This window comes from Branchiostoma lanceolatum, chromosome 4 (genome assembly GCF_035083965.1).
Source record: "Branchiostoma lanceolatum isolate klBraLanc5 chromosome 4, klBraLanc5.hap2, whole genome shotgun sequence".
Lineage (NCBI taxonomy): Eukaryota > Metazoa > Chordata > Leptocardii > Amphioxiformes > Branchiostomatidae > Branchiostoma > Branchiostoma lanceolatum.
In genome coordinates, this window is record NC_089725.1 from 21,520,463 (window position 1) to 21,545,155 (window position 24,693).

The window sequence follows — 24,693 nt, forward strand, 5'->3', positions numbered from 1 at the left end:
GCCTTCACATACCTAAAAAGTGTGGTCATATGGATCATAAGTTATAACTTTTCATTTATCAAAACTATTTCTCAATATCAATCCATATATTACATGGCAAAAGGTAATTTTGTTACTGAAATTATAGTACTACATGTAGATCAAAGAAAGGGGTGCATTGCATAAAATTAGCCATACAAAGCTGAAATTCGAATAATCCTCTTACACTTTACATGTATGTTATGTAAACCCTTATCTTCACCCCAGACTATTTGCAAAACATTTTTTATTATCTGTTTTTAACATTTTTTTTCGCCCTATATATATAATATATAGCTATGGCTTTAACATCTCAAGTGTGAATTGGAAAGTACTATCATGTGGATGTCTGATTTCAAACTTTCTATTACAAAGACCGAGATAGTTATGCTCAATGTCTGTATCACAAAGTCTATTGACATATTTAGCTGGTGGGAAATACATGGTAGATTCAGTTTGTTAGTCAAAAGGAATAAATGGACAAGTCAGTATCATCAAAACATTTCTTTGTCTAAAAAAAATCTGTAGCAGGCAACAAAAGAAGGACATCATCTACAATGTATATACGCTACCTAATTATATATAATGTATACCCATGGCTTTTCAAATTGATACATTGAAACATATCAGTTCAAAGCATCTTTAGCTGATGATATTGATATTACATACTTCAGTTGTATTCATTTCAGTGGCTCATTAGCTGGGTAATCACATCGAGACCAGATTTCTTTATCATCAGTCTGGATCAAAAGAAACAAAGAAACATGGCTGTGTCATCAAGGCATTTTTCATGTTCCAAACTGGTATATAGAAGCAGCCCTGCAAGTACACCATCCACCTTTATCACCTCAATAAAGGCATGTTCCTTGCAAAAAATACATGTTCCTTATCCCACCATAAAGAAGCTGAACTTCACAGAATTGAAATGTAAATCGAAAAGTACAGTCAACATTAGATCCAGGGGAGCCATTTCAACTTCTAAAAAGTAAAGTGCAGAAAACCTGACAGGCTGTGCGAAGGTAATATAAGAGAAGCCAAGGAACCTTCACTCCACTCTTTTCCAAGTTGATTATGGTTTACCGTTTTTATAATGATGATGATGAAATTCAATATCCAAGCTCATTACATGTATGAGAGAGCACAGAGGGATAAAATTTGATTTAAAAAATATTACCTGCTAAAGAAGCTCGCCGACAATTTGACGCACCTCATCATTTGAAATAAAGAAATGTTCCTGTCATGTTTCAAATTGCAGCTGCTTCTTTTTGAATGTCCAATTTAGAGCTAACCTTGGCCTACATAGATAGAGTCTTGTTTGCTTTTTTCTCTCCTTGCCTACAACAGCATCTTTTGATGAAGGGATTAACAGCCTACCCACAACAGCGTCCAAGTCATTTGTTGTAATTTGCTCCCATTGCCAGTATCCAATTTTCAATTGCGTTTGACCTTCGAATCAGCACTTTGAAGCCGTTGCTGCTCTTCATTGCAAGACTCCTTTTAAATGGACTACAAGGTATGTCAGGGGGGATTTAGATGACTGATCATATCTGAAATAAAATGGTGAATGTTACCCAATGGTTGAGGCTACATAAATCTTCTGCAGAAGTTGAATAAGCTGCAGACACTGCTGATAAAGGAAACGACTTGTGTAGACTTGTGTGATTACTTCAATGATATAGGTCGTCACATTTTCACAATCAACAGTCTGGGGCCATCAAGCGATCACAGCCCCAGGGAACAAGTGGAGAGGGCTGTGCCGGAATAGACCCCTGTCCAGACTGGTGCATTGAGCAAAAACAAGGGATGGGCGGTAAAACAGTGTACATAACAATGTTATAAAATTTACATCAAACGCACCAGAGTTTGGAAAGGGGTCTATTTAACAGTTGGGAGACACTAAAGGTAATAATACAATGTATCAACCTTCATGCTCGTGTCATATTTTCATATACATCGTTTATAGTCATGTATAATTACTCACCCTACCGAAATGGATCACAATTTATAGACTGGTAGCTCACTTATGGGCACCATATTTCATTACACATTCAAGTACATGTAGCTGACATCTTGATCCTACAGATTCAGATCAACCTAAAACTTTTTCTACTAACTTTCTTCTGATAAACAAGAGATTATAATCCTATTGAGCAGCTTCTGCTGACCATAACAAACCAGTAAAGACCATTGCTGGCGTTTGCTCAGTTTTTCCCAGTTCTCTTTTATTAGTAGTTGTTCGTTTTCCTGTAAACTGTTTCTGTATTTTCTCATGCAACACCTGGCAGCTGCAGCGAGCAGACGCCTCCAGGCCTCCGGCAGGTCTGACAGCTTCTCTGTGGGCAACAAAGGAAGCAGTGGCAGAACAGAATAGGATTACAAGTACTTCAACCAAATCATTATATTGTAGATTCATGTCTGTTACAGATGTTTTATAACAAGTCTCACAAAAGCCGTGACTGTCACATATTTGAATATGACGATTTTTGTTCAAGGGTCAGATCTTTGTGCATGTGCAGAAGGACCTTGTCATATGATCGATCCCAGTTTTACTCTATTGTTGTCATTTGTAAATATTAATTTCCATCAACTCCACCCAGATGTAACAACAGATTAGGTTTGATCAATATTGACTATAACCCTATATTGACTGACTTGTAATTTTCATGGATAATTGTTTACAAAGCTCATGGATTGTAAATTTGCTACAGCCTACCATAGGAAAGTGACCTTTCCTCCTCCTCCTCCTCACTGTCACTATCACTCCATCCTTCCTTCTCTTGATGTTCCCTGAACTCTACCTCAGTCATGCACAGAACCTGCCACAAGCAAACCTTGGTTACAACTTACTTCTCAAACAGTACTCACTAGCAAATATTACTAAAAATAAACATAGCATATGAATCAAATTCAGACATTTATTAATCAAAAGACAATTGAAAGATCATCAAAGCAGTAGCACAATCTAAATTGTTATCTGGCAGTTTTGTAATATTTTCTGTAATGTTCTGAAATGCCCCTTGTTCTGCAGTGTCCAATATCTTGCCACTACTGGTTTGTCTTCGTAAGACTTACAAAGACAAACCAACCAATGGTGAAAAACTGATATGTAAACACTTTTGTGTTACATGTGTGAGAGCAAAATATTTTACACTGCTCCTACCTTAAAGGACTCATAGACTTCCTCATCAGTCAGGATACCTTCCATCCCTGCAATAAAGGATCCGTTCTCGCTCACTACCCCCTGGGAAGGACGGAAGTGAGACTAGTTATGTTCTCTCAGGATGTGCCCGGAGGCTGATTGTTCCTGCAGCTCTGGAGGGGCACTTGGTGATACCGATGTAATAATCTGACATCCTGCTTCCACCATCAATTATGAGACTAAAGAAAAAATGTTATATTCATATCTTCTACAGGCATCAGGGGGTATAACCTCCTTGATATGACTTATTGTGCATTTTCAAAGGAACTTGTTTGGTCCCTAAATTCACATGGGTGGGAATGGGAAAGGAGAGTGTCTCCCATAAAAAGTGTCATCACAAAGTCTTTGTGCTGATGACAACCTCCCCCAGTTTACCAGCAAGTATCTATAGTGAGCATCTGTCAGCTTAAAGCCATACAAATGGATCCAGATAACCCCAGTAAGCCAGCCTTCCTATGTCCCTTCTTGCTTTTTGCTGATTTATCATTGGCTTAAGTAGGACAGGTCACCAGGGGAATTTAGATAACTCTGTGGTGATCTAATGTAACAACTGTTGTCCAAGTAAAGTTTGTAGTTGTGTTGAGTTTCAAAACCATTGAGTGACTCTGTCCATTCCTATCAACAATTCATATATAAATCAGCAATTCTTACCTAACTTCCAAACACAGCAAGTATGACATTGCCACCATTTACAACAGTTACTATCATCCATGGTATTATAACATTTTCTCATCATTTATGCAAATTAGGCTCATTCGCGTCTTTTTAAGTTACCTATGTCATACGTTTGAAAGTCCTATCATGGAATGCAGAAGATCTGTAAAATCTCATTGATTATGCAAGGTGGATTCTGATTTGCATACTAATCAAGCATCTGACTAATGCAATCATTACTTAAGTACCTAACATGCCAAAAATCATGATGATCTGTCAAACCTTTCTCAAGTTATTCCCTTCCAAACTTTTCAACAAAAAAAGCCCCTACTGTTACCTAAAACTTAAGTAATAGCAGCAAGGGGACCGCACGGCAGTAAAAGCATAACTTTCTCAGCGAAGGCAATAAAGAGTGCAAGTACTGACCCTGGGAGAGGTTTTTTTTATGTGACTGCATTCCCACTGTTGGCAAACTGTATACACTCCTATTGCCATCTACCAAGATCTTAGAATATCATAACTCTAATGCAGTCTGGCAATCGATACATCCTCTGAGTGACTATAATTATGCCTGATGAGGCATTAGATGAAGAGATTTACAGGAGGGCAATAATACTGTCATCACCTATTCAAAAGCGATTTGCAGTTTAAGTTTGGACATGGAGTCTTCCATGTAGAATCAGAGTTATCCCACACATGAAGTGACGGGTGACATGATAGGGAAAGGCGGACACCTGAGGCTCTACACATGTTCCATTGGTCTTCTGGTAGGTCTGGTACATTTAGGCAACCACATCAGATAATGTTGAAATATATGGATCTTGCTTCAGGCAGTCTGTGACCTAAATTTCCAGTGTCAGACGTCTAATCCCTTCTGACGATGTAAGAGATTACAGCAGCCTTTAATACCAGGTGGGATGAGAAAGTTGTTCCCCTGAAAAGCAATATGCTTGTGAAAGTGTGCCCCCTGTCAGCTGTGCCTCCTACTAAAATCCAGCAATTTAGGTGAGAGATTTAACCTCACCTGAAAATCAATAGCCATTTGGGCTTACAAGCAATGTTGCAGAAAGCTGGTCCCAGGGTGGCAGTAAGGTTTGACATTGTCTGCACAACTGTGCCCCTGATGGCACATGAAGAGGAATCTAGGTCAGCCAGAAACAGCACCAAGAAGCTGGAGCCAACTTAAACATGAATCATGAGTTTATGACTGAAGTCGGCACTACTCTATAACAGTTAACGCCATGGTTAGCTGACAGCTTGGGTCCTTCACTAATAACTTAACTGTCAAAAACTTTATGGCAAGATATCATTGGACACTTTCAATAATCCAGCACTGAATTTTAGCAACTTGATTATGCCTACTGCTGTTACAATTGGTATTGTGAGCTTTGTCATCATTGATTAGTAGTTTTCCCATGGTCTACAGTTGTGCCGTAAGCACTTTGGAGATCCCTTTAACTGCAGTAATATCTGACAACCTTCCAATATGTATGGTTCATCAGACAGAAGAATCTGGAGCTGGATGAGCTATGCAAATGTTTGAGTGAGTGAACAGGCCCTCTGGACAGTAAATGGGTAGACCAGATATGTGGAAGGGAAAATGCTAGACTAAGTGCGACATTTTAAGTTGGAGGCTCCCAATCACATAATTATGTTTGTCCAGCAAATTTGCAGCAATGTTTGGTCACAATGTAATTATTGTATAATGGTACCTTACAGCTTTGTGCAATTTTGATTGGTCACTAACCAATGGTCCATATTTGATGTAACATTTTGCAGTTTTTCCCTAACAGAGTGCCATGTGTGCTCACAATGAAGGGACTGTACTGAGAAACCATGCAGAAGTTTATTCTTAGGTTTGAACACACACACTTTGATCCAAGTTACCTTCAGCACTAAGAACACTAACTCTGGTCCTGCAGCAACCTTGGCCCAGCTAAAGTGACTTCACAATTAATTCATGACACACCATGCCAAGCAGTGTACATCCCAGTGCATGCAAATATTACACTCCAGCCAGGGGCAGGGACACAGCCCGTCATGGCAGTTGCTTTAGAGCCATTACTTGCTCAACTAAAAAGTAGCATTTAAGATGTTCACATCACATTCACCATTGAATATGATAACTTAAAAAGTATTTGTCAGTTTTGGGGGGAAATTGCTAGTTTCTTTTTGTATTTGAACCTACTGGTATAATACATATTGTTGCTCATGGATCAAAGTTGACAAAATGAAGAAGTTAAGGATACACTCAGTTAGTAGACGCTGGCTATTTCATCTGCACAGAAACTGCAGTCTTCTCCCAATCAACATGAGGTAAGTAATCAATGTCTGCATTTTTGCTATACAAACATTTAAAGTGATCAAAACAGGAATTCATTAGGACATGAGGAATTTTTTAAAAATATTTGGCTATAATTAATGATCAAAATGTAACTATGGAATGTTATTTGTCTGGTTTCCTGAAAAACAGGCCATGCTCTCCTGGTAAAATGAAGTAGAAACTTGAAGATATTTATTGTAGAGTGAGATAGAGTCTTCATCCTTGAACAGTAGCAGTGTAATGTCTGCACCATACCCAGGGACAAAGAGAGTTAAGGGGAAATTACCCCCTTTTGGGGGTCACACCGATGTGGTTCTGTTGTTCTAAGGATATAATAACAGGTGACAAAAAAGTGTTGCCACAAACAGGGCCATATTTCAATGTTCTTTGCTCATGGTTTAGTTGTTGAGAGAGGTAAGATCATGGCTGAGACTAGCTGACTTTTACTGTCAATAGAGAAGTGCTTGATGATGTCCAAAGTTCCCATGCCATGTTATTGCCATTTCTCTTTGTGTTTACTGTCAAGCACTTCTGCAGCACACTACAAGGTCATACGTGATTGAGAGAATCTATAAGGAGCTTGATAAAAGCAGAAGAACCTGCCCAGTTCTTTTCCTGGGGAGGAACATACATCAACCTGTAATTTCTTATTTTGTAAAGCCCATGATTTAATAAGACCTGCAGCCTCAGATGAAATCTGTAATAACAATTTGTAAGAAAGACGTTGAAGCAGGTAGTGACATTTTGTACCTGAAGTATTTTGCACCCCTTCACTGCGGAAAGAGAAGGAATGCCCGCTTCACCAGAGGTCTGTTTAGTGACTGTAAAAGTGTAAGGGCCCTGTTTTTCTCTTAGCTGACTTGCTCATTTACTAATTGTGTCTGAATAATTGATGTTATAAGAATACATCTCAGACAGGTGTTACTGAATGTCTGGACCTTCTGCTGTGTCACCTTGGTCATTCTCCAATTCACAATTCAAAACAATAACTTGAATAAGTCAAATCTCCCATGAACTTAGGATTTATCACAGAGGAAAGGGCTGAAGGGTTGAAGGCATCAACCTGATGAAATCTGTTGCATGTTATATCTGCCTGTCAAGAGATAATGTGGACTCTTCCATTATCTCAGCAATTCACTGCCACAATGTAGCACTTCGGGTCAAAGCAATGGGCTGTTGGGAGGTTGATCACTTGATGAAATATTATGCTCAGTTCCATCTCCACAAAGTCAAACCACTGATAACATATTGTCCATTCTGGGGGAAAATAAAACAGGTCAGACACCGAATTACCCTTCCCTAAGGCACCTCACTGGGCTGAGAAGTAATATTGAGCATACAATAAGAACCATGGAAGAGTTGGAGTCGGACATTTATTTTGTTATGGAGCCGTTAAGTTGATACTCTGTAACATTTTGATGCTAGTAAGTAAATGTACCCAGACCAGGTGTTTCCATTCAGCTCACTATGGTGCGATGAGCTGTAACCTGTCCACACAATGGGAATATCCACAACCTGGATCCCTCCTTTCTTTGTTCAACTGTTTTTGCCACAATAAAACCAATACAAACTTCTAGAATTCATTCCCTCCAGCCAGGGATTGAATATCTTTACCTTTAGGATCTTCTCTTCACCTGTGCATGTGTGTGTGTGCGCATGTGTGTTTAGTGACATCTATAACCCACCTTAAGGACTGTATGAAATTCAGGGGGGTTGGGTCAAAATTGTTTCCATGGCCCTCCCCCCAAGCCAAAACATTTTTCCTTGGCCCTCCTCCCATACTAAATTTTTCCCCTTTGCTGATTGGCCACCTCCCCTGCTAAATATTGTACAGTCCCTTAGCCAACACTGTTCCTTACCTGGTCCTCCAGGAACAGCCACTTTTCTTCCACCAACTGGACATCAGCAGGGCCTGCTGCCAGTTTGGCTTCATCAAACAGAACCTGCATTGGGATATCTACCTACAGGGGAAATAGATACAAATACATTTGCTTAACACTGGATTGGGAAAAGCAGTAGAAATTGATGAAATCTATTTAGTTTTAACTTTTTTTAAGCCTTATATTCTTATGTGCTTCTAATTCTAAACTTTTGCATGTCAACTGAAAGTGCTGTCATGTAGTGCAATGGTAGGATATTTGGCCCAGAACCCAGTGGTCCTGGGTTCCAATCCCCTAACATGCCTTGACATTGTGGTATTGGGAAAGGCACATTACACACGTTTTCTCCCTTCACTCAAATGAAAAGGAGTACCTAGCTTCGGTAAGAGCTGTCCCTCGGATAGGATGTTAAACAGAGGTCCCGTGTTTGAGGAGAGCCATATCTCGAGCATGTGAAAGAACCCACCACACTTATTGAAAAGAGTAAAGGGTCCTTCCCGGTGTGAGTAGATCAAATAAATGTCTGGTTTTGCGGCTTGTATTGTTCAGTGCAAACCTGGTGTGTTACGCCACAGCATTGCTTTCCTACACATCAATTGGTGAATTTTTATTACCATAGTGATATCTGATCATGAATGCAATATTAATTTACATTCCTGGATTTCTGGTGTTTCAATACCGATATTGTAAAAAAAAAAGTGTTTTAGACATCTATTTCTAGTATTAGTAAGTTAAAGCTAGATATTGGCTGACAAAAATTACCCTCATTATGGTGCATCAAAGCAATTCTTTCCTCCTCCTCCACATAATGGGCACATCACACCTGTTCAAGAGCACAGTATTAATGACTACCCCCTGACATTATCCTAACCTTATAATCTTACTAAACTACCCACAAGTTACCAACAAATTACAGTGCAGACAGGCCAACTGTCCAAAGGGAATTGGACAGAACCCGCTGACCCATATCCACAGTGTCACATGTACAAAGAAGATAAATGTTTGACCTAATGGAATACAGCTACGCTCCTTTTAACGAAGCAAGTCAAAGGTCACTGACCCTGACTGAAAAATATCCCAGCCACGGGGAGCAAACCTATCACATACACTGTACCTGTCTGAAGATTATCTAAACTTAGATATTGTATGACAAGAGGTCAAGTCATATTTCATCTGTTATAACTCACAAATTATTGACCTGCATCTGTTAGGTCTGTGGAAACCTTTTATTCTATCAGTGTCTAGTGCAACCTCAAGTCTGCTTTATACTTGTCACGACACAGTGCTAATGACAGGCCCTGGGGAGGCAGGAGATGGGGCTTTCTACAATGACCCACTTACATGTTGAACATGCTTTACAAACCTACTGCTCACAAATGATATTTAGAGAAGGTTCTATACATCTTTTATCAGATTCAGTAGCTGTGTTTATGAGGAGAAGTGGGGATATTGCCATTTATGTATGTAGGTCAAGGGCAACTGAATCATTCATTACGCCTTTCAGAAACAGCAAGAGTTCGGAAACCTCATACCTCCCTGAGAAATCTACAGCTTTTGTAAATTGGACCCCGTTCATACTAAATCGCGCAAATCGCGAAATCGCCCTGAGTCGCATTCCTTCACACCAGGGGTCGAACGAGCGCGAGTTGTAAAATCGCGTCCAACAGCTTGATAAACGGCGGACGCGTTATTCGATTGTCACCACTCTTACTGTTGTGTTCAATGACCTTCTTGTACTTCATCTTGAGTTTTTTACCTTTAATAGTGCAGCATTACTTCCATGTTTTCGCGTATTTGGCCAACTCAGGCAGTCGCCACTTCAGCGGTGGGATCCCTTGAGTTTCTTCTGAAACCCCACATCCCCGAAGATGGCCATCAGTACATGCGTTTTCGTCATTCCATACGCCAAAATCGCTGCCTGATTCTGACATATTTCCGCCACATTTGGCGTAATATTCCAACAAGCTAGGAGGTAGATGAACATTGTATGATGAGCGGAAAGACTGAATTTGCAGATGACCCCTTGACCCATGACAGGGTCAATATGCAAAGCAAAGCGCCCAACGCGCATCAAGGCGATTTCGAGCGTTCATACTAAGTCGGAATGCAGGCAAATCGCGAGTAAACCACCTCCGGAGGTGGTTTCGCTGAAAGCGATTTCGGGCGATTTCAAATGCGATTTGGAGCGTTCATACTAGCCACATTATCGCGATTTCGGCGATTTCGCGATTTACGCGATTTAATATGAACGGGGTCTTGCTTTTTTTATTGATAATAAAAAATAGGGTTGTGATTAGTATAATCTATCTTAATTGAAGCTCCTCCTTATTATACCTATGGTATGTGTGAAAGTCCTATCCTTTGGCAGAATCCCATGTTAATATTTTATCATTAGGCCACGCCAAATTAAGTTGTTGGTTCTCAGACATCCAACTCATCCTGGTACTCCCATTGTACAGTACGTAGATGCACCTGTTTGTTGAAAATTATCAATAGTACATTTTTTACTTCTGTCATTCATGAAAAAATCATAAACACTGAATATGAAAACATTGGCAGACAAAAACCAAATGAAGGCATATTTAGGGCATTTTGCTATACTGGAAAATCATTGAGTGGCTTGAAGCTGCTTTATAAGTAACTATTTCCTAAGCTTTTTTGGGGTTTGGGAAAAACAGGAGAGAATCCGAGAACCAAAATTTGGTGTGGCCTTAATCATGCAAATCTACTCACCTACCAAATATCATTACAGTTTACAATCCATCCATACAGCTTCTTAAATTACTGCTGGCCAAAACATGCAGAAACACAAACAAATAGACAAACATGCACACTTAAATTTTCACAGGTGTTTTTCACAGAGGTGATGAAAAACCAAAAGACAGGTCACTCACATACACATGTAAAGCTTTTTAACTGAAGGCAATTCTGCTGTAATGTTTGACAACATAGTAATAAAAGGTTCCTCAGACCGACATTGCATATTCCCCTTTCAACAGAACATCATGAATGTCTGAAATAGCATCCAGAGCCCATCCATCACACTAAAGAGACACAGCGATTGAGCAGACTGACATATAGCCGTCCATTATTTGAAAATGAAGTGGGATGATGGCAACTTTAGATGCCTGAGGATAACATAAATGGAGGGTTGACCTACATAGGTGAGAACCTGACCATAAGATTAAACTACAACTAATCCATCTGAGGCACTAAGGAAGATTAATCAATAACCTGGTATTAGGGAAGGTGGCCCATTTGAAGGACTGCAGTAAATCTTTTACAACAGCTCTCACTGATCTAATGCAAGTACCGGTACTTACGCAAGATAGATTGAAGATTGTAAAAGATGGAGTGCATTTTAACAGCAACCTCTTCTGTTTATCTAACCTTAAGGTTTCAATCACAATATTTTTAGCACCACTCCAATTCCAAACAAAGCAGACTCGTTTTTTTCAAAGTTGCAAATTACAGAGTAATTGGAATATGTACTGCCTGGTCTTCTGTCTAAGTATTCCAATTTCATTGGTAAACCACATAAGGTCCTCGGAGTTATGATTGTGCAGTTTCAGCATGTTTAGTTAGGGTAGTGTAAAGATAAGCTTGTTTTAGATGGTAATACTAAATGTCCTTTTCTCTATCCCTACTGGAGTCATTTGAAAAATACCCATTTCATGCTATTCTTCTGGAGGAAAATTGCTTTCTTGTATAAATGACACTTAAAGTCCCATCAAGGACGAAGCTGGACCTTCTACTGTGGACAGAAGGAATTAATCTATAAAAAGAACTGCTTAAGACTGATTAATCAGTTGCACTGCTGACTGATGCATAACTGCCACTAGTGCACTGGCCACGGGACAGACACACCTGTCATAGTGAAGGGGAAAAGTTGTCATAAGACTCAGAAAGGTCAAGGAGGCATGTTCAACTCTGGTCTAACCTTGGAAGACAAAAAGAATCAACCTTGCAGTACCAGAGCTAGTGCACACACAGTGCAAGACTGAAATTTCATTTTACTGCAACATCTGAGCCCTGTGAAGATGATCACACACATCAGATAATTAACAAATGCAATACAACACTTTATCTCATAACAATAAGACCAGTTGCCCTTCTTGCAGTTTGGAGCACATTCCCATTGGAACCAGCCTAATAGTAGGCTTATTAGTCAGGTGTGAGAGATTTGTCGTGAGAGAAACAGATGCCCTCCAGGGAAGTTGTCACTCCAAATCAACAATCACTCTGCAGCCTTACATTTGCACGATATACAAAGTTTCCTTCACCTTTTCATTAAAAACAAGTCAATAGGTGGCCAAAAATCTAATAATTTTGAGGTCTCATCAAGACCTTCCCACATACCAAACATCAATAAAGATCAATTCAAATATCAACAAGAGTCTTAGGACCCAAAATCTCCATGAAACTTTGTTTTTTTATCAAGCCAGTTCCCCCCCCATTCTATATCGCTCAATGGTATGACCCACACCTGTCGGACCCAGGAGAAGTGACCCACTTAAATAAATAGCTACTACAAGTACCAATGTTCCACAATATGCAAAGGACAACACTACAAATATAGATTTTCCTCATTACTTATGCAAATTAGGTCCAATTTGCATAATTTGCAGTTCATTGTGTACATCTCTGTCTAAGCTACCTGCATAGTAAATAACATGAAAATCTGTCGCTCCTTTCGTCAGTTATTCTCCTTAAAAGATTTTTACAAATACGCCATTGCAGTTCCAGTGACACATACCAGGGGGCCCAAAATCGACCTTGACCTTTCTCCTCCCGACACCTACCCACATACCAAATATCATTACAATCCATCTACGCGTTCTACAGTTAGGCTGACTTTACGCATCCGGTGACACAAACATACACACACGGTGACACAAACATACACACACGCGCACACACACGCAAACACACTGAATTTGCATAATTTGCACTTCAGTGTGTACATCTCTGTCCAACCTACGTGCATACCAAATAACATGAAAATCTATCGCTCCTTTCTTCAGTTATTCTCCTTTAGAACATTTTTACAAATACGCCATTGCAGTTCCAGTGACACATACCAGGGGGCCCAAAATCGACCTTGACCTTTCTCCTCCCGACACCTACCCACATACCAAATATCATTACAATCCATCTACGCGTTCTACAGTTAGGCTGACTTTACGCATCCGGTGACACAAACATACACACACGGTGACACAAACATACACACACGCGCACACACACGCAAACACACTGAATTTGCATAATTTGCACTTCAGTGTGTACATCTCTGTCCAACCTACGTGCATACCAAATAACATGAAAATCTATTGTTCCTTTCTTCAGTTATTCTCCTTTAGAACATTTTTACAAATAGGCCATTGCAGTTCCAGTGACACATACCAGGGGGCCCAAAATCGACCTTAACCTTTCTCCTCCCAACACCTACCCACATACCAACTATCATTACAATCCATTTACGCGTTCTACAGTTATGCTGAGTTTAAGCATCCGGCGGCACACATGCGATTTTCCTCCTTACTTATGCAAATTCAGTCTCATTTGCATAATTTGCACTTCAGTGTGTACATCTCTGTCCAACCTACCTGTGTACCAAATAACATGACAATCTGTCGATCCTTTCTTCAGTTATTCTCCTTAGAAGATTTTTACAAATACGCCATTGCAGTTCCAGTGACACATACCAAGGGGCCCAAAATCGACCTTGACCTTCCTCCTCCTAACACCTACCCACATACCAAATATCACTACAGTCCATGTACATGTTCTACAGTTATACTGACATTAAGAATCAGGTGACACAAACATACACACCAAACGCACGCAAAACAGTATCTCCATGAAAAAGCCTTTTTTCATGGAGATAATAAAGATCTATTGAGTTATGTTGCTAATCCACATACAAACATAGTATACATACATCCAAACACTACCGAAAACATAAACCTTCTTGGCAAAGGTAAATGACAAATATCGAGCACCCTGCAGCCTAATATACTTTTCCTTCAACTTCTCACTGCACACACCAGAGGGCAATTAAGATCTTTAGATTAGGTTTCCAGGTATTGCCAGATGTGACAAAGTGGAGACTATATTTAGCTCTTTCTCTGCATCCATCACCAAATTGTGATGCATATGCAAGGCTTTGACAGAAAACCTGTCTTCCCTATATGAGGTGGGTACAAAGCACAGAGAACAGGTTAGGGTACGGGATGGGTCTATTTTCTTTCATAGTTAATATGTAGAAATTTATCATCATATTTCGCTCAATACTACAGGTATGGAAGTGAAATATATTGTATAAAATGTTGTCACATTCTATATAGCATGTTTGGCACTGGGTGTTTACATTTAATATAAATATAACAGATGAACTTCAACAGGTGCTATCAGTTTTTTAGATATTATTTTGACATAAAAAAAGGATTCAAAGCCAGAATATGACAGTAACTGTGCTGATGGGGAAAATTGAAATTACCAGAAATTGAAAAGGATCAGAAGTAAAAAAAGGGACGGAAAGAATGTCACAAAATGGAAGAACCTTAAAAAAATTGCACACAAAAGATTTCTACCTGTAACAGGTAGACCAAGTCCCAATACCAACCAGTTGTAGGTGTACTTCAAGGTTTATCTTGCAAAAGTTAGGATAGCCCACATTGTGTTCAATTTGCCTGAGGAACTTTGACATTCTGGCATTTTGGAGTTAGCTGGGACTGCCACTAATGGTACACAGAAACCATTCTTCAATGTCACACTGCTGCCCAGCTTGCAGAGAAAATAGGTCAAGGTCTACACATGCAGTTTTTGTAATCTATGCTTTGAAGGTCTCATGATCAGAATAACACTTAAGTCTAAGGTATCAATGTCCTAAAAATTGCTTTTAGCCTTCATATCATAATAATCTCTGAGCCTGGGGCGCAACTGTTTACCAAGAAACGCAGCTCATTCTCAAACAGGGCCGCTCTTTTCCAAGAAGAGCTGCAAGGGCGTAACTAATCATGTTGCCGATCATTGGACAGGAAAAGAGCATACTGTGAATTATTTGGTACCTCTAGGCTAGGCTTCTAGGCTGTGATGACTTCTAGGCTAGGCTGCTAGGCTGTGATGATTTCTAGGCTAGGCTGCTAGGCTGTGATGATTTCTAGGCTAGGTTGCTAGGCTGTGATGATTTCTAGGCTAGGCTGCTAGGCTGTGATGATAGCAACATCTGGTAACCTTATCGATTGGAAGTTCTCAATTGAAGTACATTTTGTATTCTACCAGGACATGTTGACAATGTGTTACTTCCATGCAAGCATCTGCTAATTTGACCTGGTACTACTTGTACTACCGGCGGTTTCATGGTCCAAGAGGTTGGCACTTTATACTTTGAGCATGACGAACCGTTTATTACAGTACAGTGACCTTTACTACTGTATGGGGCCTATTGGCCTATCAAAGGTTTGTACCATTACATACATACACATCTACTGGCAACCTAACTTCACGTACAGTTTTTCTCTCTTTTCCATTTCCTTATCTTGTCTGGAGGCTCACTCTATGATTGAAGTAACTTTTCCTCCCCCTAGACGCCCCAAAGTTGTTGTTGCATGACTGACACACCTATCTGTTCATTGAAGGTCAGCCAGTACATCTAAGGCAGTGGTCCTATCATCCATCAAACAACACCCAGCTGACAGCCCACCATTTGCAGCCTATCAAGTCCACATCTTAAGCTCCTTCATGGCTCAATTACCCCAGGGATCTTTGCCCACCAGTTAGAATTGATGGTGCACCAGACCTGACAACTCCATCAGTTTATGCTGCCAATTACCCACTACACTCACGCACCTCAGACGAGATGCATGAACATCATGTGTGAACAGAATGATGCTGGCAGCTAGAGGTCTGGCATGATAGCAGAGGTCATATTGAATCTAGTGACCTACAGAATAAGTCATGCCTTTTTTTCATTGCTACCAAAAGGGTTAATGTGTAGATGTGCTTGTCTGTCATTGCTGACTGGCAATTTAAGGAACCAGTGGGAAAACCAAGACAGTTTGCTCAGCTGGCTTTAACAGTGGCATATTGATCAAACTCGGAAAAACAGGTCACTGTTTGACTGTGAGGTAAGCAATGGCCATGTGATGCATACCTACATGTACTGAATGTAATTGTAGACGGCCTGAGTGGCTATCCCTGATGACCCGATCCCTCTAGATCAATCTAGATACAGCAGGGTTATAACCTCTAAGCTGCCCCAGCATCATATCTGTCAATTGATGTCATAAGACGTTAATGCATGATCCTCTGGACTTTCTTCACATGACAATTTTATACCCCAACCAGGGACAGGTTGGATTCTTGTTTTCTTGTCTTCTTAACTGCACTTCAACAATACTCTTGTAAAAGCAAACAAAACTCTTGAAGCATCATTGATTGTGTATTATTACATTTCAATTATGTACCCATTAGACATAATGTTGGGAACTCTTGACATCAAGTTTTTGTCAAAAATATCTAAAAAAAAGAAGAAAAGTGCATAGTGTATAACGGTGGCAAACCCTCTGCTCTCCAGAACCTGGCTATACTCACTGTGTCGTAAATGTTTTCTGGCCAGACCTCTGCAAAGCCATACATGTGTAGCAGCTGCCAATTGGCCAGCTGGCCAAAGGTGTTGAAGACCTCCTCACCCTGAGGACAAAATCAAGTGAAGACAGCCTCATAATGAAGAAATTATACACATCCTTAAGTTCAAAATAAATCTCTAAAAACCACAGTAAGAAAGAACTATACGGTTTTGAGATACAGTTTCTTTCTGGACTATAGTAGCATAATAATTGTAACTTAAATGTGTCTTTATAATACTAGACAACATATGGTAGATCATCTATGCCAGCACCTCCCCCCATCATTACCTTGTCTTGCATTATAGACATGACTCTGTACATACTAATTTGATGATATGAGCTGGCAAAATCCACAGGGAGAACGTAGAAAGCTAAACCTTTAGCTTAATTTTTTTTAATTAGTCATAATTTTCATTGGTGGAACCATGTCTTTTCCTTTACTTGCACAGCTAATCTTTGAAGTAAGCTCCAGACAGGACCACAAGCTGCAGCCTAGTGACTGATGAACTCACAGCAGCCACCTGTCTGGTGGTCACCATCCGCAGACAGTCCTTGTCCCACTCCAGGTGGGCGTTGTTCTTGGCGATGTGGTTCAGGATGTCAGCCATGGGGACCATCAGTGGCAAGGATGACTTGCCCCCCTCATCCCCCTGGCCATCTTCATCACTCACTGGTTCAAAAAAGCTGTATGCCATTATAAAGGCCACCATTCGCTTGTACAGTTCAAAAGAATGCACCTCCTCACTGAAAGAGAAGTTTTAACAACTGATCTTGATAGTTTGGGTTCATTTGTCCTTCTCCGAGTTGTCTTTTGAGGAAACCAACAGAAGGTTATGAATAAAGCAACCTGAAATTAAGACACTGAATCGACTGAGACAGACAACATTTTCAAAACTTACCTGAAGATGTGGCTGTGCTTCTTGATGAATGGCAGTGCTAACGAAGTATATTCCAGCTTCATCTTTGTTAGGTCACTTTTGCTAGCTTCTGGTACGCCGGTATTACATAGATCTTTTTTTATTTCATCTCTGTAATAGAAGGGGATACATGTATTCATCACAAGAAACATAAAAATTAAACTTGTCTGAGGTAGGAGAGTGTATTAACCACTGATAGTCAACAGAACTTCTCAAATTGCCTTTACTGGCTATTTCAGAGTGCCCATAGTCATACATTGACAAACTAATGATGATGAGCAAGCAAGTGTCTGAAAAGTAGGGAGATTTGCATGTCCCAGTTCCATAATGGAAAAGCTTGGGGGCTCTACTTGTGCATTTTCTGCCTTTATAAATCACTCTCTAACCTGTCCACTCCTCTGAGCAGTTCACACCCATATAGAATCAAGGAGGAGCTACAGCATAACCTTGCTCCTCTGTAACTATCCAAATATCAAAACAGTTCATTTCAACTATCAAAAGTTAATACAAAACATCTTACTCTGTCCAAAACATGGGTTGATCTAGCTCTGAGAAATCTGGTACCAGTTGCAGGTATGGCCTCCATCTGGACTTGGGGTTGGTGTACTCATACATCAGTGCCAGTATCTGGGGCACCCAGCCACTCTCACTCTGCAGACTGGCCTCTCCTGCCAGCAGAAAGAACATTTTGTTTAGAACAACAAAAAAAGATTCAAAACACTATCTCCCTCCTATGATGACCTTTAGCTCAACTTACCAAGCGGGAAACATACTAAAGAAGAACTTTTAGACCTTTAATCCCCTTCTTCTTTCTATTTCATCATACTTGATGCTATTTGGTACAGACAGAACTAAGTCATACTACGATAGACATAGATATACATGTAGTGTCATAATGGTGAATAGTACCAATGTACAAAATATGGGTACATTTTATTTAGTAAGATCACATATATTTGACTCAAACTTTAGGCTTAATATTTCTTATAACTGATGTACATTTTACTGCATTTGTAATTTCACCTTTTTTCAGGAGATGTGCAATTTCAGTAGTTTCTGTGCTGAGTGCAGCAGTCTTGTCCACCTTAAACAAACATTCCCCTTCCTCCAGCTCCTCATGTGCCACCATACCATACTGGGCACATGACCCTTGTCTTCCAACATACACCTGTGTGATGGACAATGAAGACTGGTCAGCAGGGACTTCAACATCCACAGTTTATTAAATATCTTAGTTTACCAGGTACATAAAATAAAAAGTAATCTAATGTTTGAGGCAGTTGGCAGCTCCTGGTATAGGGCAGTGAGGGAGGCGCAGCAACGTGACAGGTGGAGAAGGACGGCCCGATGTGCCTCAAAGGCACGGGAGGAACTAAGGTCTAAGGTCTAAGGTCTAATGTTTGTGGTCTGAATCACATTGACTTGCAACAATCAAGTATTCTCTTCACCGTTCTATGTAAATTTGTAAAGTCAGTTGGAAGCTATTTTTTTCCTTTGAATATTGACTAAATGTATGACTGGTGCAATCATCATTCAAATGTTTCCCATCAATAGATGTACTAGTACTCATAAATTGTCTATCACTACTGACAAGTAGATTGGAAGCTCAATCATGATTTTAAAAAAATCTACCCATATAAATATACATGACTTACATACATACACAAGTTATATATAACGTTGATGAAGTTTAGACTTCCAGGTAATGAGAACAGTGAAACATTTCAGGTCGCATCTACCATCTTTCGACAGTGACACTGACACATACAACCTTATGTATGGCTGGTAGATGGCTTAATTTCCAAGCCAGCACAGAAGTATGGACACTCAACACGCAAGTGGCATAAATCAAGGGACAATGGAGTACTCTGTTAGTGCAAGCTAATGACCGTAGCTACAATTGGATTGCTGGCTATATGTTAATTTCCACAGGGAGGGTGCCTGAAAAACGAGCAAACAAGATCAATCACACAGTCTGCCATTTATCAAGCAAAGTTTAATTGGATCCTTTTAGAACATCCTGGATTGGATCAAGTCGTGGGGTGTGGGGTGCACGTGGGAGGGGGCTGCATGCTCTTTTATGTAAGGCGTAGGCAGGCCTTTATTATTTCACATGGTTCGTAGGGAAGCTATGTCATTTCACGTAAATTATTCGTAGTAAGGAGGCCGAAACTTCCCATAAAGCGTAGCCAACTTGCATTTCGCATTAAGTGCTGAGGGCAATTCGGCCGCTGATTCAGCTCTGTATAAGCTAGTTAGGAGTTGCTACTAGGCATGTGCAGTGTCAAAGGTGAAGGCCCCCGAGACGTGAACAAAACCCGTCAGGGCGTTGTTATGCAAATCAAGACAATGTCGAGACAAGCACTGTTTTCAAGTCGGGGGCCCTCACCTTTGACACTGCACATGCGTAGTAGCAACTCCGAACTAGCTTATTAACCAGTGCTGAACCCTTTACTTTTGTCTATTTGTGTCATGTAATTGTTGTAGTGTACATTAAAAGCCACGTTATTGACTAACTATTATAAACCCCTTTGAAATCAACACTTCTATTCAAAACTCTACTAATATTGCTGGATTGGCCTTAGGGGCAAGGAGCAAGCTAGTTTTAAATACTAGACAAGAAAAACAAAATACAGTTACTGTAGTTAAACCTTTTAGGGCCATTATATCTTACGACCTTGATTGAGATTTAGTATCAATCTTTTGTTCATAAAGTCCATGGATGTGTGCAATTTAAATAAAAGGAGAAATTGATTTGCACACCCTCTCAAAAATCGGAAAGCCCTCATCACCGGGACACACCATGGACTTGTGCAAATATGCCTTCTTAAGTTTCCACAGCTGTATCTACAGCATCTCACTACCTTTGGGTTCAACTGGAAGTCTTCCTTGGCACACCACTGTAAAAACGAGTCCAACCTCTCGTCGTCTTCGTCCACAGCGTTGCTGAGTCTGATTTTCTTCTTTGAAGGTCCCGCCATGTTGAATACTTTTGACCTTTGGAATAGTCGATTAAAATTATCGCCAGGAACGACAGGTAAATATACGTGATCAAATCACGCATTAAGGATATTGAAACCAACATTTACGGGCAAAATTGGGAAAATATGGTTAACTATATGAATGCTAGATGTGTTACATATAGCATCAATGGCCGTCACATGCTAAGATGAAACAAACAAACAAACAAATAGATATCAGTAGTTACCCATCAAGCTGAATAGACTGGTCCAGGGTTCAAAGGTAGGTCAGTTTGCAAACACGGACTCTGGACTGCTGTGAGTCGTGTCGTGTCGTGGTACGAAGAAGAGAAACCAAGAGATCACGTCTAACGAAATAATAGGCATTAAACAAGGACGAAAGCAGGAACAACAATTTCCCTAGTAAGTGTAACATTTATCTGTTATCCCCGAAAATGCTGAGAAATAGTTTGACTTTCAACTTTGAAACACTGATAAGGTAAGGTTTGGCTTTTTTGATCAGAGCCAAAGAGTCCTATTACTTTAACTCTTCCTCCCATCAAGGAGGTTTTATCAAGCCTCCTTGCTCCCGTCTTTGGCTGGGATATGATTGGGAAGAAGAATTTAAGAATAAGCTGGTTTACGGATTAAACTGCGCATGCACAGTGTGGGTTAACTTATAATATATGTCAATTGAAAGCCCTTGACAAAAGGCGAAAGCCCTAAGGGTTGTTCTTGTAAACAGTTATTGTATAGACTGTAGACCATGCTGAATACATGTACAGAGCCAGAAGAATTTTGTTTGTGTCTAAGGGCCAGGAGCCTTCAACTCTGACATAATAGCTCCAATGCATTTTGCTGCGCATGTGCAGTTTAAAGCGTGAACTGGCATATTCTCAAAACTTACAAATGAAATAATTTTGGTAAGGTCCATACTAGTAAGTAAATGTGAAGCAGTCAGTACAGTCTGAGTTAGTCGTGCTACAGTTTCAGCATCAATAGATTCTTCAGCAGGTCAAACAATGTCATAGTAATACAATTCTCGATTTTGTACAGATCCAGGAATGTCCACAACATCCTTTGGACCTCCTTGTCACCAGTTGCACCTCCCTTGCTAGCACCATGCCGTTCTTGTGTAAGGAGGCCAAGTTGGACGCATCCACCAGGAAGCTGAGTCAGACACTTAAGGATGTAATTGATGATTGTTTGTACTGTGAAACACTTACCGAGACACCTAATGGTGATGGTGCAACAGCACAGAGAAAAGTCACGTGAGAAGCTTTTCTTTCTTATGATTGATGGCAAGGTTCAGATTCATGATCTGATTCTAGCGGTAGACTAATGTTGACCGCTAGTCCAGGGTTCTAGCGAGTGCATTTTAGCATATCAGGCCATCCCACTATTGCCATGCTTAAAGTTGAGGACCGTCATGCTTATTTTCAACTACAGTATCGTAATGATACATTGCTAATATATCAATGTCAATCAAATGTGGAAAATGTTAACTTGACCCTCAAATTCAAAATAATTCAATTCAAATTCAGTTCTGACAAATGATCACTTTTATACATAATCTTTAATGACATTTGTGTTAAATAGGGTAACAGTAAAGGACATGGCTGCCTACTTCAGAAGCCTGTCTATCAGCCTGAAGAAGAATGAGAACTTTGTGACAGCAGCCAGTGTGGCCCTGGTGTATGCTGCCATCACCAACTGTCTGCCCTGTGCTGAAATCCTCCTGAAGCAAGGAGCCAAGCTGGCTTTCAATGGTGATTAATATAGTACTTATGATCAGACTTGTTGAAAATGAAAGCTCCTATTGAGACAATAGCTATGCTCATGACTAAATACTTCAGTGGTTATTTATCATTGATAGAAGGAGACAGTTTCTGGATAGGGTTAGAACATCCAGATTTTTAGAATGCAGCTATTTATATTAGGTCAAATATGCAACTGAAATTTTGATGGTGCAATTGTGAAGCTAGAAATTCAATTTTGCTATGGCAGTGAATTGAGTTCATTTTTTCCTACAAATTGATGTGAAGGCAAACATTCAGGATGATTCTTCTGTTGTTATTAACCTTCTGTTGTCATTAACCTTGTGCCTATTCTCTGATGTCCCAGACCCAGATGTGTACGGCACAGCTCTGTACCAGGCTGTTGTTGCGGATCACCCAGAGATGGTGAAGCTGCTCATCCAACATGGTGCCAATGTGAATGCCAACTGTACTGTAAGTGTAATGGGTTCTGTGTTCTAAGAACTTAATGAAGAATCAGCAAATTTTGAATGAAGTTATGGTCGAACTTTGAGTTTGACAAATGGGAATAATGAGTTGTGATAGAGTATTCATACTCGTGATCATACTAGTCATAGTGCCAACCTGAATTGTTTGTGAAGTTTAAGATATTTCTGTCTATTCTAATGCTTTGGAAAGTACAATGACCAACTACATGTAATGATGTACATGTATTTGTTTTCAGGTTTTTGGAACCAAACCACTCCATGAAGCCACCACCAAGTATGACAACAGCTGTATCCAGGTGCTGGTGGATGCAGGTGCGGATGTCAATGGCAGGAGATCAGATGGCTTCAGTGTCCTGACCCATGCTATCCTGCAGACAGAGGATGACAATGATAGAAGGGCTTTTAGGAACTTCAACAACATCAAAACTCTCCTGAAAAATGGTGCCAACCTCTCACTGAAGCTGGCAAACCACAGTCTACATGAGAGCCTTCTGCAGTGCATTCAGCAGGAATATGAGGGTGACCGTGTAGACATGACTAGCCTCCTTATGACACTTAAGATGCTGTTCGATAATGGATACAAGCCCAAAATGTCGGAGTTTGTTCAGTGTATTTCAGCTCTCAGTGATGGGGAAGGAGATGTTATGGAGGGGGTTAGATTCTTCATGGGGCAGTTCACAATCAATGAGTTAGATGTGGTACATTTTGACGTGTTCATGAGCTGGGTGCTGGAAAATATTTGTGAGGCGTACACAGATAGAGACATGGCAAACCTCTGCCTGTGCAACCTGCGGGAGATCAGGAAGTGCTTCACCCTCCTCACCAGTGCAGTCGTGATCTACCCCTGTAGCCTGGAGGCAAGACTCCTGAGGGAAAAGGCCCATCTGTTCAAGTACAAAGCAGAGATACTGATGGAGATAACTGACTCTCCCCCACACCACTCAGATCTGCTGGTGAAGTTTGTGGACACAATGGACTGGATTGAGGCACAGGTGAACATGCTCCCCTCTCTCAAGAACCTGAGTCGTTGTGTGTTGAGGAAGGCTCTTGGCACATGTGGCCTGTCTCATAAGGTGGAGCAGGTGGAGCTTCCCAAGGAGTTAGTGACATTTACACTGTTGGAAGATATCTAGGATGTATTGTACCTGATAGTCTACAATTGATTTCCTTCTTTGTTCGCTGCATAAAGCTGGAGACAGTAGGTTAAAGTTGAAGATAAGATGAGAATTTTTCTTTTGTTTTTTGTTCTGGAGGCTGTTGTAAACAATTAGTAAGTGTACACCTAAGTGCCTTAGGAAGGAGGTCTGTTAATGCAAAGATGACAATTCAAAGATGAAGTCACATTTGACTTTCAACTTGACTAATACCTTTGTGCCAAGAAGGTGCTCTGATCTAATGGTTTCTTTAGAAAACCAATGATGTAAACATGCTGTACCATTGTAAACTCCCTGCTTGCTTACAAGAAAGTGATGGAACTGTCCTCACTGTACCAGTAGTTTTTGTTCACAAAATGTTGAACTTCCTGTACTTGCCTCTCATCACCAAGACTTAGATAAAGGCATTTCCTAATGTTTATAAGAATGTGGAGCAAACTTTTCTATACATGTATTATGTAAATACCTATTGAGTCTGTTTATTTTGAAATACTGAATGTTGTATGTGATTGTTGCTCACCTATGACCATGCAACAAATGTTCAGATAACGTTAGAAACAGCAAACATGTGTTACTGATATTGGTCGTATTTAGTTTTACCAAGGAGTTTTAAAAAAATTGTTATCAGCTACTCATGTTCGTTTTTATTATTCTCTCAAAATTCTTTGGCAAGGAAGATCCTTAGTCGGTGCTATGAATGAATGTTAATT

At 40.2% G+C, this 24,693-nt stretch overlaps 2 protein-coding genes across 4 annotated transcripts; one reads left to right on the forward strand and one right to left on the reverse strand.

Moving 5' to 3' along the window:
* Positions 1 to 503: 503 nt before the first annotated feature.
* On the reverse strand, positions 504 to 20,922 carry LOC136433321 (N-lysine methyltransferase SETD6-like). 2 transcript variants are annotated; one of them, XM_066425405.1, is made up of 11 exons: positions 20,833 to 20,922; positions 20,489 to 20,621; positions 18,648 to 18,792; positions 18,145 to 18,292; positions 17,607 to 17,735; positions 17,220 to 17,451; positions 16,673 to 16,771; positions 8,054 to 8,155; positions 3,179 to 3,259; positions 2,732 to 2,834; positions 504 to 2,351 (listed from the first exon to the last, which is right to left on the reverse strand). In XM_066425405.1, exons 2-11 carry the CDS (start codon positions 20,603 to 20,605, stop codon positions 2,128 to 2,130), a joined length of 1,380 nt encoding a protein of 459 aa, XP_066281502.1. In that variant the 5' UTR covers positions 20,606 to 20,621; positions 20,833 to 20,922; the 3' UTR covers positions 504 to 2,127. The 2 variants fall into 2 exon arrangements, with proteins under 2 accessions (XP_066281502.1, XP_066281501.1); XM_066425404.1 differs by having other exon boundaries at positions 8,054 to 8,151; positions 16,669 to 16,771.
* LOC136433322 (uncharacterized) lies at positions 20,892 to 24,614 on the forward strand. Of its 2 annotated transcripts, none has more exons than XM_066425406.1 (5): positions 20,892 to 21,007; positions 21,641 to 21,855; positions 22,184 to 22,353; positions 22,709 to 22,815; positions 23,066 to 24,614. In XM_066425406.1, exons 2-5 carry the CDS (start codon positions 21,707 to 21,709, stop codon positions 23,960 to 23,962), a joined length of 1,323 nt encoding a protein of 440 aa, XP_066281503.1. In that variant the 5' UTR covers positions 20,892 to 21,007; positions 21,641 to 21,706; the 3' UTR covers positions 23,963 to 24,614. The 2 variants fall into 2 exon arrangements, with proteins under 2 accessions (XP_066281503.1, XP_066281504.1); XM_066425407.1 differs by having other exon boundaries at positions 20,898 to 21,007; positions 21,703 to 21,855.
* Positions 24,615 to 24,693: the final 79 nt, after the last annotated feature.